The sequence below is a fragment of the Hemitrygon akajei genome, chromosome 29 (assembly GCF_048418815.1).
Source record: "Hemitrygon akajei chromosome 29, sHemAka1.3, whole genome shotgun sequence".
Taxonomy (NCBI): Eukaryota; Metazoa; Chordata; class Chondrichthyes; order Myliobatiformes; family Dasyatidae; genus Hemitrygon; species Hemitrygon akajei.
Genome location: NC_133152.1, coordinates 40,681,118 through 40,698,584, shown reverse-complemented (window position 1 = coordinate 40,698,584; position 17,467 = coordinate 40,681,118). Strand labels below are relative to the sequence as shown.

Sequence of the window (17,467 nt, the reverse complement as noted above, 5' to 3'; positions counted from 1 at the left end):
AAGTGCTGGCTTAACGCTCACTTCCCAATTGATCTCAGGAAGATTTGCCGCATCGTTCCACAACCAATGTCTTCAATAATACAGTCAACTTACTCCCTGCTTTACTGCGCCCATACATCTCCAGTGACAGAAACAGAAAGGCCTTTGTGTGCTTGATCTAAATTTCACTTCTGGTTGATGGTGACCTCGAGGATGTTGACAGTGTTGAGGCAAGAGGAGCTCCTTGTTGGACATGGTGATTGGTTGACAAACTTCACCATTCGCCATTTATCCGCCCTCGCAGAGGTCTTGATGAAGATGGCTGGGCCCAGGACATTTCCCTCAGGATCTTTGCAGTGATGTCAATGTGCAGGGATGGTTGGCCTCCGACACGTAGAGCCACCCTTCTTTGGTCAAGTGTGGTGGAATGGGGTACAGACCTTGCTGAAGGCAAGCGTGGAACATCCTACTTTCTGAGGAGGTGCAAATGGAAGTGAACACTTCACAATCAGCAGCGAACGTCCCCCTCACAATGGAAAGTTGCCAGTGGAGTCGCTGGAGATGTATGGGCACAGTAAAGCAGGGAGTAAGTTGACTGTATTATTGAAGACATTGGTTGTGGAACAATGCGGCAAATCTTCCTGAGATCAATTGGGAAGTGAGCGTTAAGCCAGCACTTAACACATAAAACACAAATAGTCGTGACTCACACTTTCACGTGGGGCATGGGGCGTCATGGTAGTGTAGTGGTCAGTACAACACTTTACAGCAGTAGCTGTAAGATAGGGGTTCAATTCCCGCTGCCGTCTGTAAAGAGTTTGTACATTTTCCATTTACCCTCTGGGATTCCTCCAGGTTTTCTCCCATATCCCTAACACCTACGGGTTAGGGTTAGTGAGTTGTGGGCGTTTGGTACTGGAAGTGTGGTGATACCCACGGGCTGCTGAGCAAATCTTTGCTGATTTGATTTGACTTAATTGATGCATACCACTGCATGTTCAAAGTACTTGTGACAAATAAAGTTAATCTTGTCTTTAATCTTGACATTTGAATAACATTTGTAAAGTATTTCAATGCTCTCCTTATGTAGAGATTGTACTAACAATATCTGCAGCTAACTTTCACTTTGTATCACAAAGTCCACAAACAACTGATCACTGGGGGTTTGTGGGATTGCAGGAGCCCTGTTGTGATTGGTTGGCTCTACACTGACCCTGTAATAACCTTCTGCCACCATTTTACAGCGGTCTCTTTCTGTCCTTTCCTCCTCTCTTGAACTGCCACCTTGCTGAGGTCTGGCTGACAGAACAAGTCTCGGTGCTGCCTGGGGCTCGGCGGGTGAAAGGAACTGTTGCCATCGGAGTCAGAATGCTGTGGATTCTCGATCCACCAGCAAGCACAAGCACAAGACCCCAGTCTGACACCCAGCTGCAGTGCTAAGGAAGTGCTGTAATGCCCAGGAGGCAGGTTTTCAGATGAGATATTAAACCTAGGCTTCATTTGTCGTGTCAGCTAGATATGACAACTCTCCCAGTATTATTTTGAAGAGTTACTCGTAATGTCCTGATGAAAGTAAGTTTACTGGCTAAATCTACATTGGTATGTATGGGAGCTTGCTATCTTCCCACATTATAAAGGTGGCCACAACTCAAGAGTACTTCATTGTTACTTTCAAAGGCTTTGCAAGGGTTTTAGAACATAGAACAGTATGGGACAATACATGCTCTTTAATCTACCCCAAGATCAATCTAACCCTTCCCTCCTGCATAGGCCTCCATTTTTCTATCATCCATGTCCCTATTTTAAATGTCCCTGGCCACGTGCTTGTGGTGAACTAGATATACCTGTCTGACTGCTCCTGTGGCTCCTCCCACAGACCCCTGTATAAAGGCGACTGTGGTCTGCTGCTCTCCCTCATTTTCCCAGGATGTAGTTTCCCAGGATGTAGTGTTGTTCTTCAGTCAATAAAAGCCGATATCTCACTTCCTAAGTCTCAGCATGAGTTATTGATGGTGCATCAATGCTTCATACACCCACTCCTCTCTGTCTTAAAAAGAAATCCTATACATTCCTCCAATCACCTTAAAACGACGTCCCCTCATACTGTTCACTCTATCAATGCCTCTTATCACCTTATACAGGTAATCCCTCCTCTTCCTTTTCTCCAGAGAGACTAGTCCTATCTTGCTCAACCTATTCTCATAAGACGTGCTCTCCAATCCAGGCAGCATCCTGGTAAAACTTGATAGGTGTAAATTTTAGTAACACTGGCAACATCGCAGAAATCAGCCAATCGGCACTAATGGTGAGTGCAGGCACTTTCAAGTGGACACTTCAAGGTAGCCTGTGCTCGTCCGCTTTCCAACGGGGAAGGGGACGGGGGTTAGGTTTAGCGATCCAGGGTGAAAACCTGGACCTCATCCGAGATGAGTGACCTTTCTGAAGGTCAGGCCTCTGCTCTGCGTAATCTAACAAGTGCATCACCGCACGGTGCGGAAACTGCACTGCAACGAACAGGAGGGCTCTACAGTGCGTAGTCAAAACTGCCCGGCGTAACACTGCCTCTAGCCTATCCCCCATCAAGGACATAAAAACAGTAAGGTTCCAGAAAAAGGCCAGTAATATCATAAAGGATCCCACGCACTCTGCTCACGGACTGTTTGTCCAACTCCCATCAGGGAGGAGTATTCACAGCATCTAAGCCAGGACCACCAGACTCAAAAACAGTCACTTTCTCCAAGCAGTAAGGCTGATCAACACCTCCACCCACTAACCCACCCCTCCACACCCCCAACCACCACTACTTTATCATTTCCTGTCAAAATCACCCTATGTACACACACACTTCTGTGCCTAGCATCACTTTATAGACATACAATCAGTGTATATAAGATAATCTTATGCATTTACATTAATTATATTTGTTGTGTTCTTTATGCTTGTTCTGGGTTTTTTTTCTGTTGTATTGGATTCAGAGTTACAATCATTTTGCTGTCTTTTACACTGACAAATGACAATAAATAATCTTGATCTTCACTAACAATTTAGGCATAGATAGAGTGAATGCTGACTTTTCCCCCAGGAAAGGGAATCAAGAGATCCTTTAAGACCCTTCATCCAGACGTCGAGCGTCCATTTCCCTCCACAGATGCTGCCTGACCTGCTGAGTTTTCTCAGCGGTTTCTTTGTTGTTCTAGTCTGGTAAAACTTCCTGTAAGGCAGGGGTTTGCAACCTGGGGTCCACGGACCCCTCGGTTAATGGTAGGGGTCCATGGCATAAAAAAGATTGGGAACCCCTGCTCCAAGGCAGGTATATCCAAAAGATAACTCAGCATTCAAGTTTCAGCAAAGCCTGCCACAGTATAACTATAACGAGGCTTCTCTTGCCATTGGGAAACAAAACCGTTCCCAACCAAAAGCCCCTTTGGCATCATGATGGGCATAATTATACTGTAAGTATCCTGATCATGGCCTGCTAAGGGAAGTTGCAATGCATGGGGACGCAAGAGGTCGCAGAGAGTAGTGGACACAGCCTGGTCCATCGCGAGCACAGTCCTCCCCACCTCTGACAGCATCTACAGGAGGCACTGCCTCAGGAAGAGGGCATCAATCATTACGGATCCCACCATCTGAGTCATGCCCTCATCTTGTTATTTCTGACAGAAGCCTGAAGTCCCACCCCACCAGGTTCAGGAGCAGCTATCTGCCCATAACCATCGGGTTGATAAATTGGCACAACACTAACCCACCCTCAGCAGTGTAACACTACAGACCACAGCTTGCACTCTTGCACTAATGTCTTGCTTTTGCACAGTCCTTTTCCCACTGTACGGTATACTTTATATAGAAATTATATTCTGTGTGTGATCTGTATCCTCCAAGAGGACCATAACCTTGTCGAAGGGTTTGGAGGCTTGTGTGCCTCAATGACCCAGAGAACTATGGAGTCAGGACGTTATGCTTTGGCTCTCGGTAGGGTCACCCGTGCCAAATAGGTCCAAGGGTAGAGGTCAGATGAAAAGTGGTCCACCGGTCCTCCAGGTTCGGGGGTTCAGCTCAGGGCTAACGACCTTCCCTGGTAAATTGTTATGGAAACAGCAATGAAGAGCCCTCTATATCTGTGCGCGACAATATGGAGAGTCAGAGATGGAGGACCTTCATCGCATAACAGACAGTAAGTAAGTAAGCCAGCGATCTGTACCAATGTGTCTGTGAGGCTCCTGCAAGGTTTCCATTGTATCTGCACCTCACCGTACTTGTTCACATAACAATAAACTCGAGACCAGAGAGAGGCCATTCGGTTGTCTCCCTGCAGCCAACAGCATGGATTAAAAACACATTTGCATTTCATTTGACTCGAGCTCTCTGAGTAACACACACAACAAGCTGGACGAACTCGGCAGGACAGGCAGCATTTATAGAAAGGGTGCCACGGTAGCTTAGCGGTTAGCACAACGCTACCATAGCCCATGGTGCCGTAGTTTGGAGTTCAATTCGTCCATCCTCTGTAAGGAGTTGGTATGTTCTTGCCATGAATTGTTCCGGGTGCCCTGGGTTCCTCCCAGATTCCAAAGGTGTACTGATTAGTAGGTTAATTGGTCTTTGTAAATAGTCCTGTGATTAGGCGAGTGTTAAATCAGTGGGTTGCTGGACTGTGTGGCTTATTGGGCCTGAAGGGCCTGTTCTGTGCCATCTCTAAATAAACATAAAGAGTCAACGTTTCAGGTTGAAAACCTTCATGAAATGTCGATTCTTTGCCCCTTTCCACAGACGCTGCCTGACCTGCTGAGTTCCTCCAGCATTTTGTGTGTATTGCTTTGGATTTCCAGCATCTGCAGAATCTCGTGCTTATGGAGAGCTCTTGAGTAGTTTATTTTCTATTTCTTTAAGTGGATAAACCTTGTTTGAGAGAGTACCTGCAGCATCCTGAACTATTGGGACATCGCTTTTAATCGGAGTGGGAGCAGCAATGGTCGGGTTGAGACCTGGCGTGCTGGTTGGTATGACAACATTCCTGGCGGATCCAAGAGTCACGCTGAGCAGAGAGTGTGAGAGACAGGATGGAGAGAGGAGGAATGGCAGTGAAGAATGGGTGGTTCGGAACAAGGCTTGTGGCAAGGATGGAGATGGTGCATTGCGGGTAGCGTCAGCAGCAGGAGTAACCGGGCAGCCTAAAAGAATATTCCGGAAAGCAGAAGGAGAAACAAAACAAAAGGAAAATGAAATCACAGCCAAGGCACCACAGTGAAAAGATGAAAATGGAAAAGCAGTAAAAATGATCAACTTAAACAAGTCACAGTTACAGCAATGGAAGTTAAACTGCTAGTGTGTCTGTGTGGTACCTGCACTTCATTATTCTTTCAGCTTCAACATTTTAAAGCACTGTGTACATTTATCCTTCATAATATGATCCCTTCTCTCTCACTCTCCTGCCATCTGTTCCCTGACCCCTAATTCTGTGCCCTTTTACCCCCTCTCCTTTGTCCTTTCCCATCTCCAATGTCTTCCATTGTTCTCTCTCTCTCTATCTCTTAATCCTCTTTTTTGCTGGTCTTTGTTTCTCTTTTCATTCTTTTATTCTCTATTCCTGCCTCTCCCTCCCTATTTGACTCCCCTCCCCATTGAAAGGCTTGGATAGAGTGGACATGGAGAGGATGTTTCCTTTAGTGGGTGAGTCTAGGACCAGAGGGCACAGATAGAGTGGACGTGGAGAGGATGTTTCCTTTAGTGGGTGAGTCTAGGACCAGAGGGCATGGATAGAGTGGACGTGGAGAGGATGTTTCCTTTAGTGGGTGAGTCTAGGACCGGAGGAAACAAGGATGCACGTTTAGAACAGAGATGAGGACAAACTTCTTTAGCCAGAGGGTGGGTGAATCTGTGGAATTCATTACCACGGACGGCTCTGGAGGTCAAGTTTTGGGATATATTTAAAGCTGAGGTTGATAGTGCCTTGATTAGCCGGGGCAACAAAGGTTACAGGGAGAAGGCAAGAGAATAGGATAGGGATCAACCATGGGCATGAGAGAGATAATAAATCGGCCATGGTGGGGCAGACTCAATGGGCCAAATGGTCAAATTCTGCTCCTATTCCTCATGACGTTGCTGCATTACAACATAGGTAAATTGGCCAGTACCACAGTGTTCAAAGAAGACAAGAGCTTCCTTGATGAGCTCTATTAACTTTCTGCTTCTCCAGATGTTCACATCTGTGTTGGATGTACTGACCATCTTCTGCTGGCATTACGTTCTTGGCTTCTTAGACTGTCAGTCTAGTTACATTCACAACGAAATGCCTACTAACTGAGCTGGGTTTCACTGAGTTGCAACGTGCCTCTAGACCACACTTGCAATATTGTGCTCTGTTCTAGGCTCCTCATTATAGGAAGGATGTGGAAGCTTTAGAGGGGGTGCAGATGAGATTTACCAGGATGTTGCCTGGATTGGAGAACATGTTTTATGAGGTGGAGCGAGCTTTTCTCTTTGGAGCAAGCAGGATGGGAGATGACTTGATAGAGGTGGGCAAGATGATAAAAAGGGATACATTGAGTGGACAGATAGAGAAGTTTCCCAGGACAGAAGTTGCTAATACCATGGTTCATCACTTTAAAGTGATATGAGGAAAGTATAGGGGAATGTCTGAAGTTAAGTTTTTTACACAGAGAGTGGTGGGTGCATGGAATGCCCTGGTGGTTGAGACAGATACTTTAGGGGCATTTAAATAACTCTTAGATAGGTATGTGGATGACAGAAAATGGAGGGGATGCAACAGGGAAGGGTTATTTTGAACTTCTCCTCTCACCCCCGCCAACCTTCTTATTCTGACTTCTCCTCCTCTCTAGTCCTAATGAAGGTCTTGTCCTGAAATATTGACTGTTTATTCCTCTCCGTAGATGCTGTCTGACCTGCTGAGTTCCTCTGGTGTTTTGTGTGTGTCATATCTGCAGCAGTTCAGATCATTGACCTGTAACATTCACCATTCCTCGCCCACTGGGTGCTTGCAGCCTTTTCATGTTGTATGTATTTCCCGACCTCAATTACAGGTCCGTCCTTTGACAAACACCTCCCAGCACCGCAGAGATTGCTGGCTCGATGGGGGGCTCTGATGGTTGAACGCCTCACCTGCCACACTGCTTTCGTTTCCGACTGGGGTGCTGGTGCAGCTGCGGTCTGGAACCGAAGACTCGGAGGACAGGCCGGCCGGGCTGGTGGCCAAGGGGTAGTCCATGCACTCGTCCGTTTCCATGTCCACCATGTTAGACGATGATGTCACAGCTGAGGAGCCACTGGTGGCAGCCATGTTGTCAGTGGCGTCGTCACTCCTGGGCCCCTGTGGAGAAAGAGCCAGGATTGAGAGGGCAATAGGGTAAAGTCTGGGCAAACTCGGGGGGGGGGGGGGGGGGGAGAGGCATGGGCGGACACCCCTCACCCTCTCCACCACACATCCGTCTGTAGTCCTTTTCATCTAGTCCAAAATGGTATGGGATGTTCCTTCTGCCAATGTACCTCACATACTGTCTGCCCTACATGCCTCACCTTGTTGCCTTGAAAACCAAGGCCTCAATCAAAATCCACCAATCTGTCAACAAAACCTCTCTTTGGAAATGACTTATGATTCCATGGCATTCCCTAGTTTTATTTTACAGGAGGCAATCGATGGGATAAATTGGAAAGCGCGTCTACATGAAACATACAACACTGAAAGCAACACCCATCATCAGGGACACTCACCACCCAGGTCAGGCTCTCTTCTCGCTGCTGCCATCGGGAAGAAGGTACAGGAGCCTCAGGACTCACACCGCCAGGTTCAGGAACAGTTATCACCCCTCAGCCATCAGGCTCTTAAACCAGAGGGAATAACTTCACTTATCCCGTCACTGAAATGTTCCCACAACCAATGGATTCACTCTTCATCTCATGTCCTCAATATTTATTGCTTACTTATTTATTATTAGTATTTCTTTTCTCTCTCTTTTGTATTTGCAATTTCTTGTAATTTACACTGTGGTTGAATGCCCAAGTTGGTGCGAACCTTCATTAATTCAGTTATAGTTATTATTCTACGGATTTATTCTGTGTGCTCACAAGAAAATGAAATGAATCTCAGGGTTGTATATGGTGACACGTGTGTACTTTGATAACAGATTTACTTTGAACTTTGTGTGTTGGAATACCCTCCAGTGGCCTCGATGAACGCAGCTGCAACAACTCTCGAGTAGTTCTAGATTTCCCTGCCCTGGGAAAAAGACACTGACAATCTACCCAATATAAATACATTGTTGATTAAAGGAATGCATCAGAATGTATTTTAAATGTAAAATGGTATGAGATTGTCTTTGGAAACTATTGTTGAATGGCTGACTGGGTTATCTGAAGGGAGCTCAACTCTGCATCTTATCCAGGTCTGAATTAATTCACTGGTGACACTAGAAAAAAAGCAAAATTCATAAATGGGATTATTCCTTCCAACATGACACATCTCTGTTTCTTCAGCTCCTCTAGCTTTTCCCCTTTTACCACCCCAAAACTGAATCACTCCCCAATTAGCAGCTGCCTCTTCAGTGGCCAAGGCCCTAAGGTCTTGACTTCATTTTAAGTCCCTTTTCTTCTTTAGGACACTCCTTAAAGCCTTCCCCTTGACCAATCCTTTGGTCACCTGTCCCCAATCTCCGTGTGGCTCATAGGCTAATAACATCTTCGATGAAGCACCTTGGACACCTTACTGGTTAAATACACTCACCACTTGTACCTAATAAAGTGGCCACTGAGTGTATGTTCATAGTCTTCTGCTGCTGTAGCCCATCCACTTCGAGATTTGACGTGCTGTGCATTCAGAGATGCTCTTCTGCACACCACTGTTGTAACGTGTAGTTATTTGAGTTACTGTCACCTTCCTGTCAGCCTGAACCAGTCTGGCCATTCTCCTCTAACCTCTCCCATTAACAAGGCATTTTTGCCCACAGAATTGCCACTCACTGGATGTTTTCTGTTTTTGGCACCATCCTCTAAAATCTAGAGACAGTTGTGCATGAATATTCTAGGATAACAGCAGATTCTGAGACATGCAAACCATCCTGTCCGGCACCAACAATCATTCCACGGTCAAAGGCACTTAGATCACATTTCTTCCCCATCTGATGTTTGGTTTGAACAACAACTGAACCTCTTGACCATGTCTGCAAGCTTTTATGCTGCCACATGATTGGCTGATTAGATATTTAGATTAACAAACAGATGTACCTAATAAAGTGGCCACCGAGTGTATTGTTATCAGCTAAGGATTTTGATTGAAGTTGTCCAGTGAGATGAGAGGTTGGGGAAAGAAATGAAAAATGAGGTTCTTAGTTTTTGATCAAACTCGACAGGTACCTGGCTGTGGATCTTGTCGAAGTTCTTGCCCAGCATTCTCCTCATGTGCTTGCGAGAGTGGGATGTCATCTGGTGCTTAAGGAGGAAGGAGAAGAGGCAGCCATCGCGGATGCAGTGAAAGTGACTATTTACCTGGTTGTACTTGCAGCCTGCAAGACACAAGAGACAAATAAATAAATCCCCAGAGCGAAAAGAGTACTGGGTGGGCACGTAGCAGCTTGTCCATTGCCACAGGAGCGACAATGATGTGTCATCACATTGACTGTGCTGACAGTGCAGAGGTGAGGAAAATGGGTTAATGCACAATGCTAGGTCTCTGCGAAATGGTGCCGCGTTGGAATGAACTCAGTTGCCATGGACACCCCTCGAGTTCCTATTAAATCTATCTCCTCTACCTTAAACCCTCTTATTCTTGATTCCCCAATCCTGGGTGAAAAGACTGAGTGCATTCACCCCTCGGAGGTTGATAAAGACAGTCAGGAATTGGGGTTACAATCAGGTCAGAGCCACGAATTTGTTATATGCCAAAGCAGGTTTGAAATGCTGTGTGATTTGCTCAGGCCCCTGATCAATATGTTTGATTGATGCAGCAGAGGAAATATCCCAGAGTGACCAATATATGCCCCCAAAGCCATCCATGATCTTCATAACTTCCCGTTGAATTGGCCTAGCTGCTAATTTAAGGCAAAGAAGGAGAATGAAAAGGTTAACGTATGAGGAGTGTTTAATGGCTCCGGGCCTGTACTTGCTGGAGTTTAGAAGAATGAGTAGGGGGATTCTCACTGAAACCTATCAAATATTGAAATACCTGGACAGAGTGGACGTGGAGAGGATGCTTCCTATTCTGGGCGAGTCTAGGACCTGGGGGCACAGCCTCATTACAAAGATGTCCCTTTAGAAAAGAGATGAAGAGGAATTTCTTCACCCATCAGATGGTGAATCTGTGGAATTAACGCCACAGATGGCTGTGGAGGCCAAGTCACTGGGTATATTTAAAGCAGAGGTTGGTAGGTTCTAGAATGGTAATGTTATCAAAGGTTATGGGGAGAAATCAGGAGAATGGGGTTGAGAGGGATAATAAATCAGCCATGGTGGAGCAAACTCGATGGCCTGAATAGCCAAATTCTAACTGACTGTGGGCAACAATGGCGGGATGTGGTAACAGTAGAAACACTGTGCATTCTTCAATCAAGCTCAGCTTGTTAAATCGATGGTAAATCATCAGTCAGGTTTGTAATTCACCTCCTGTAATTAATATCTGCTGAATTTAATGCAAGCATATTCATAAAGGTATTATAAAGAGAAGTCATAGACAGGATTACAACTGATGTGGTAACGGTTTGTGCTTTAATCAAACCTAATTGGTTGTAGCTGAAAGCTTCAATGCAGCTTTGAAAATTAAAAATGTTCTGGAGGGACGTTTTCCCCATATTTGTGTCTCTCTTCTGTGGAAATAAAGGGATATAATCTCCTATCTTCCCCTTCTATCCTGGATCTCAGTTCTTGGCTTCTTCGTAACTGTGGCTGCTGAACTCCAGTGCAGAGGTGAAACCCGCCCGGTCCAGCCTGGTTTAGTGTACTGTAAATATAGTTTTGGCCCAAGCTATCCTTACCAGTAACCAGTAAGCTCGCACGGGCTGGAAGTTTGTTAGCTCCACACCTGTCCTGAGGATCCCTGGAGTTAACCATTAAACTCCTGATGCTGACAGGGCAGCAGATCTGGAAACTAATTTCAACTTGGGTAATGGATGGCTGTGTTTTGGAGAAGCACTTTAAGCCGAACCATCATACACACACACGTACTTTATGACAATCAATTTATATCACTTCTGGTCTCCTAACTATAGGAAGGATATCAGTAAGATTGAAAGAGTGCAGAGAAGACTTACTAGGATGTTGTCGGCTCTTCAGGAGCTGAGTTACAGGGAAAGATTGAACCGGTTAGGATTTTATTCCTTGGAGCGTAGAAGAATGAGGGGGGGATTTGATAGAGGTTTACAAAATTATGAGGGGTATCAACAGAGTAAATGCGAGTAGGCTCTTTCCACTTAGATTAGGAGAGATAAATACGAGAGGACATGGCTTTAGGCTGAAAGGGGAAAGGTTTAGGGGGAACATTGGGGGAACTTCTTCACTCAGAGAGCGGTGGGAGTTTGGAACAAGCTGCCATCTGATGTGGTAAATGCAGCTCACTCTGAAGTTTTAAGAATAAATTGGATAGATACATAGATGGGAGAGGTCTGGAGGGTTATGGACTGTGTGCAGGTCAATGGGACTAGTGGAATAAAGTTTTGGCACAGACTAGAAGGGCCAAATGGCCTGTTTTAAGTGCTGTAGTGTTCTATGACAATAAGGCGGGGGTTCTTGTTTGACCACGTTGTTCTCACACTGCTAAGGACAGAGTTATGCAGATAGGAAAAAAGACTTGGGTCGAACTTGTCCAAGCCAACTACCCGAGTCACTCCCTTTTGCCCATGTTTGGCCCATAACCCTCTGAACTTTCCAATTCACAAATTGTCCAGACTGGATCGGTTAATGAATAGGAAAGATTTAGAAAGAAACTAACTGTTGCCACCTTCAGCAGTTGCTCTGGCAGCTTGTTCCAAACACCCAGCACCTTCTGTAAGCAAAACCTGCCCATCAGGTTCATCGTCATCAAGAAACAGAACATGACAGCACAGAAACAGGCCCTTCGACCCATAAATTGTGCTAAACCATTAATCTACCTTGTCCCATTGACCTGTACCCAGATCATAGCTCTCCATACCCTCCCATCCATGTACCTATCCAAACTTTCCTTAGGTGTTGAAATTAACCCTCATTCATCACTTCCTCTGGCAGCTCGTTCCACACTCTCACCACCCTCATGTTCCCCTTAAATATTTCACCTTTCAACCTTAACCCATGACCTCTAGTTCTAGTCTCACCCAAACTCAGTGGAAAAAGTCTGCTTGCATTGACCCCTATCAATACCCCTCATAATTTTGCATATCTCTATCAAATTTCCCCTCATTCTCCTATGCTTCAGGGAATAAAGTCCTAACTTATTCAGCCTTTCCCTGTAACTCAGGACCTCGAGTCCCAGCGACATCCTTGTAAATTTTCTCTGTACTAAAAGGTTCCTTTCAAACCTTTCTCCTCTCACCTGAAATCAATGCCCCCTAGTTTTAAACTCCTCTGCCCAGGGTGGAGATACGTCTCTACCAAAGGAGGTGTAAGGTGCTCTTTCCCTCCACTAGCCTGCAGGTCACCCTTGGGCAAGGTGTATCACCTGCTCAGCCCCCTGATCAGTCATGTGAAGCTGTGGGAGTAGGTGGTGGATGGTCACATGAGCAGCCGGTGCACATCACAAGTCCTGGGTATGCGACCACTGACGCCAGGCAGTCAGTCTCTGAAGAGTATTGATAATGGCTGGGTTCACCCATCTTCTGGGTTCACCCAGAAGAAGGCAATGGCATACCGCTTCTGTAGAAAAATTTGCCCCAAGAACTATCATGGTCATGGAGACCATTATTGCCCACATCATATAACCTGGCACATAATGATGATGTCATATGTCCTGGCACATAATGATGATGACGACACTGGGAAATCCACCTTATTTATAGAAACATAGAAAACCTACAGCACAATACAAGCCCTTTGGCCCACAAAGTTGTGCCGAACACGTCCCTACCTGGTCAGAAACTGAATTTGGCTATATTGGAAGGTCACAGGTCACTGTACAACCACAGTTAACAAAGGTCAATTAATCAAAGGCAGTGGACAAGATATGAACAAACTTTGCAGTAAATTGTGAGCAATTCTGAGCCCCTTGTCTAAGAAAGAATGTGCTGACATTGCAGAAGATCCAGAGGAAGTTCATGAGAATTATCCTGGGAATGAAGGGGTTAATGTACGAGAAGCGTTCAATGGCTCTGGGTCTGTACTCACTGGAGTTTAGAAAAACGAGTGGGGATCTCAACAAAACCCTATCGAAGAGTGAAAGGCCAAGATGGAGTGGACATGGAACGTGTTTCCTTTGGCGGGGCAGTCTACAGCCTCAGAATAGAAGGACATCCCCTCAGAACATGAGCAGGAACTCCTTTAGCCAGAGGGTGGTGAATCCGTAGGATTCATCACCACAGACAGCTGAGGACGCAAATTCAAAGTGGAGGTTGATACATTTTTGATTAGTAAGGGTGTCAACGGTTATGGGGAGAAGGCAGGAGAATGGGGTTGAGTGGGATAATAAATCAGCCATGATGGAATGGTGAAGCAGCCTCGATGGGCTGAATGACCTAATTCTGCTCCTATGCCGTATGGTCCTATGGTCAGATCCTCTGCGCCAATGAGGAGGGGTTAAATGGAAAGACTGGAGAACTGCTGGAGCTGAAGGACAAGTTCAGGTGCGATAGGAGTCTTTAGCTGATTAATGATGAAAGATAATTTAGATTTTATTAGATTGTACTGAGTGGAAATTGTAACTCTCAATATCTTTTGGCCACTCTCCCAGGAGCATTAATTGCTTCCTTTCAGCACCTCACTTCCCAAGGGCTGCGTGACACACGCACACATTCCCACAATTGGCAGTTGATACGGTAAATTACAAACACCGGTAGAATAAGTGGCCACGGATGTCAGCACCTGTCAGAGTTTTCTCATGAGGAGCATTCCTTCAGTCTAGTCATCTACAGAGAACTCCTGATGTAAAAGCTGGCTGACTTGGTGTCTACCTTTGTAATACGGTCACAGAGCGTCGATAAAGATTATGGAAACCACGTGGCTGTTCAGCCCATCATCCAGTGGGCAGTCTCCATATTAATCCCATTCTCCAGCACTTGGCTTATAGCCTTCTATGCTTTCTCCAAAACCTCAGCCCTCCACGATCTCCAACCCACTATAGCTGTTGGTGGATCCCTAATTTACATTGCCCCATCCATTTCAGCCTCTGGAATTCCCTTGAACCTGCAACCTCACTTTCCTACACCGTCTCTCACGTTGGTGTAATGGTTAGCACAATCCTTTGCAGTCCCAGTGACCGGGTTCAATTCCCACCACCGCCTATGAGGAGTTCTCCCCGTGACCGTGTGGGTTTCCTCCAGGTGCTCTGGTTTCCTCCCACACTCCAAAGGTGCACTGGTTGGTAGGTTAATGGGTCATTGTAAATTGTCCCATGATTAAGCTAGGATTAAAAATTGGGGGATTGCTGGAAGGGCCTATTCAGCACTGTAGGTCAACAAACAAACAAATAAATAAACAGAGTCGACCTCTTTGACTTGCCCTGACATTTCTTTTGTTGACTTTCAGCTAAGAAGGATCCTATAATTGAACGAGTACAGAGAAAATTTACCAGGAGGACTTGAGGATATGGGTTATAGGGAAAGGTTGAATAGGTTAGGACTTTATTCCTTGGAGTGTAGGAGAATGAGGGGAGATTTGATAGAGGTATACAAAATTATGAGGGGTATAGATAAGGTAAATGCAAGCAGGCTTTTTTCCTACTGAGGCAGAGTGAGACTGGAACTGGAGGTCATAAGTTAAGGTTGAAAAGTGAAATATTTAAGGGAGAATTGAGGTGAAACTTTTTCGTTCAGAGGGTGGTGTGAGTAAAGAATGAGCTGCCAGTGGAAGTGGTGAATGTGGGTTTGATTGCAACACTTAAGAGAACTTTAGATAAGTACATGGATGAGATGGTTATGGAGCGATATGGTCCAGGTGCGAGTCAATGGGACTGGGCAGAATCACAGTTTGGCAAGGACTAGATGGGCCGAACTGCACTCTATGACTCTCTCGTACACCGTGGGGCATTCTGCCACATTGATGTCATCATGTAAGTCCCCGTTGCTGTAAAATTGCCCTTCAGTTTCTCACCTAGCCTGCCGCATTCTTCCCGCTTGGTGAAGTACTTGAAGCCATTGGCCGCCCGTCGCTCAGCCTTCTCGTGCTTTTTGATGTGCCAGGGGAGCTTTGTCGTGATGTTGGTCACAAAGTTGCAGAAAGGCCGTAAACAGTGGTAGTGTCCTCTCATACGGAATTCACATTGCTGCAATGGAAGAGAAGCAACTTGTTAGATCACAGCGGGCTTCTGACATTATATAACATGTGCCTGGGCTCTCCATGATGCTACATCATCCCTACTGAGCCTGAATTGTTAGCTACAAATCAGCCAGGCCGGGCAGCATCTAAACACAGGGTTCTGCAGATGCTGGCAATCCAGAGCAACACACACAAAATGCTGGAGGAAATCAGCAGGCCAGGCGGCGTCTGTGAAGAGGAATGAACAGTTGATGATTCAGATTGAGGCCCTTCCTCAGGACTGGAAAGGAAGCGAAGTCAGAATAAGAAGTTGGGGGGGGGGAGGGGAAGATGTACAACCTGGCAGGTGATAGGTGAAGCCAGGTGGGGGAGGGAGGACGAAGTGAGAAGCTGGGAGGTGATTGGTGGAAAAGGTAAAAGGCTCAGGAAGAAGGTAGCTGATAGGAGAGTTGATGGGGCAAAGGGAGAAAGGGGAAGAGGAGAAGCACCAGAGGAAGTTGATAGGCAGGTGAGGGGAGTCAGAATGGGGAATGGGAAAAGCAGGAAGCGGGAGTGGGGGGGGAGAAATTATCAGAAGTTCGAGAAATCAATGATCATGCCATCAGGTTGGAGGCCACCCTGACGGAATATGAAGTGTTGCTCCTCCAACCTGAGAGCAGCCTCATCGTGGCAGTAGAAAAGGCTACGGACTGACATGCTGATAAGGGAATGGGAAGTAGAATTAAAATGGTGGCCACTGATTAAAATGGCTAGGAGATTTCTTTTCCTGAAGGTCATTAGTTCCTGCCATATCTCAAGGGTGTGCAGACTGGTTGGGGTGACTTGTCACTGTAAGTTGCCCTAGTGTGTGGGGGAGTGGTGGAGCATGTTTGGAGTGGAAGTGTTAATGGGAATGTGGGGAGAACAGAATTAGTGTAAAACGAGGAACTTGCTCTTGCAGAAACGTGGCTCCAGAACATCTCCTGCACTGTCAGTCTTCAGGCCATCCTACTCAGGGACTTAATAATATCATTTTTTTTGTGACTGTATATGCTATCGTAACTACTTGTGCTGTGTGTTGTGTGTGACTGTAGGTACTGTGTTTTGCATTTTGGTCCCGGAGGAACACAGTTTCATTTAGCTGCATAAATGTGTTAAGGTTGAATGACAATTAAACTTGAATTTATATGAACTTTTCTATACTTATTAGACAGTGTCTGATAACGAGCATCCACATGGTGGGTTGAAGGGTTTCTTTCTGTTGACTCTATCTCCTGTTGGAACTCATTAGCTAACATTACTCATCCTAACTCAGGTAATACTGTCTGTTCTTAATTGCCTTCTGAACTGTATAACCTGTTGGGCCATTTCAGAAGGCATTTAGACCATAAGACATGGGAGTATATTAGGCCATTTGGCCCATCGAGTGTGCTGTGCCATTCCATCATGGCTGATTTATTTTCCCTCTCAACTCCAACCTCCAGCTTCTCTCCGTAACCTCTGACTCTCTTACTAATTTATTTATTTATTGCGATACAATGTGGAATAGACCCTTCCGGCCCTTCGAGCCACACTGCCCAGCAACCCCCCGATTTAACCCTAGCTGAATCATGGGACATTTTACAATGACCGATTAACCGACAGGCTGGTATGTCTTTGGACTGTGGGAGGAAACCCATGTGATCACAGGGAGAAAGTGCAAACTCCTTACAGGCAGCGGCGGGAATTGAACTCGAGTTGCTGGTAGTGTAAAGTATTGTGCTAACCACTACGCTACCGATCAACCTCTGCTTTAAATGTACCCAATGAATTTAGGAGTAAACCACACAATTCATTTTAAATTCCAGATTTTAATTAATTTCTCTGGCTGAATACGTTAGCTCAGGCCTCTGGATTGAGAGTCCAAAAGCTGCTCTGGTATAGCGTCCTATGCCATCCTGGGAGTGAACACAGACACATCACTGATGCCTCTAGTCATTCATGGGTCAACTACTCAATCAATGTTCTTCGATTGGTTACTGTGCTGCCGTCTTTAACCTCGCTCCCTGTGCCTTTGATCTAAATGTCACCAATTAGTCATCCCTCGAGGGTGCACTCCATTTTTAGCTGAGTGACTGACGGTGAA

At 45.8% G+C, this 17,467-nt stretch overlaps 1 protein-coding gene across 8 annotated transcripts in view; it reads right to left on the bottom strand.

Annotated features, from left to right (window-relative positions):
* casz1 (castor zinc finger 1) overlaps nt 1–17,467 on the bottom strand; it is a 524,871-nt gene that overhangs the window by 22,755 nt on the left and 484,649 nt on the right. For 5 of the 8 annotated variants that reach the window (XM_073032178.1, XM_073032183.1, XM_073032181.1 and 2 more), the window contains 4 exons: nt 15,199–15,370; nt 9,346–9,494; nt 7,099–7,306; nt 4,896–5,150 (listed from right to left, as the gene is read on the bottom strand). In XM_073032178.1, coding sequence (XP_072888279.1) covers nt 4,896–5,150; nt 7,099–7,306; nt 9,346–9,494; nt 15,199–15,370 — 784 coding nt within the window. The remainder of the gene's footprint in view (nt 1–4,895; nt 5,151–7,098; nt 7,307–9,345; nt 9,495–15,198; nt 15,371–17,467) is intronic. The other 3 variants (XM_073032184.1, XM_073032185.1, XM_073032182.1) reach the window with 2 other exon arrangements.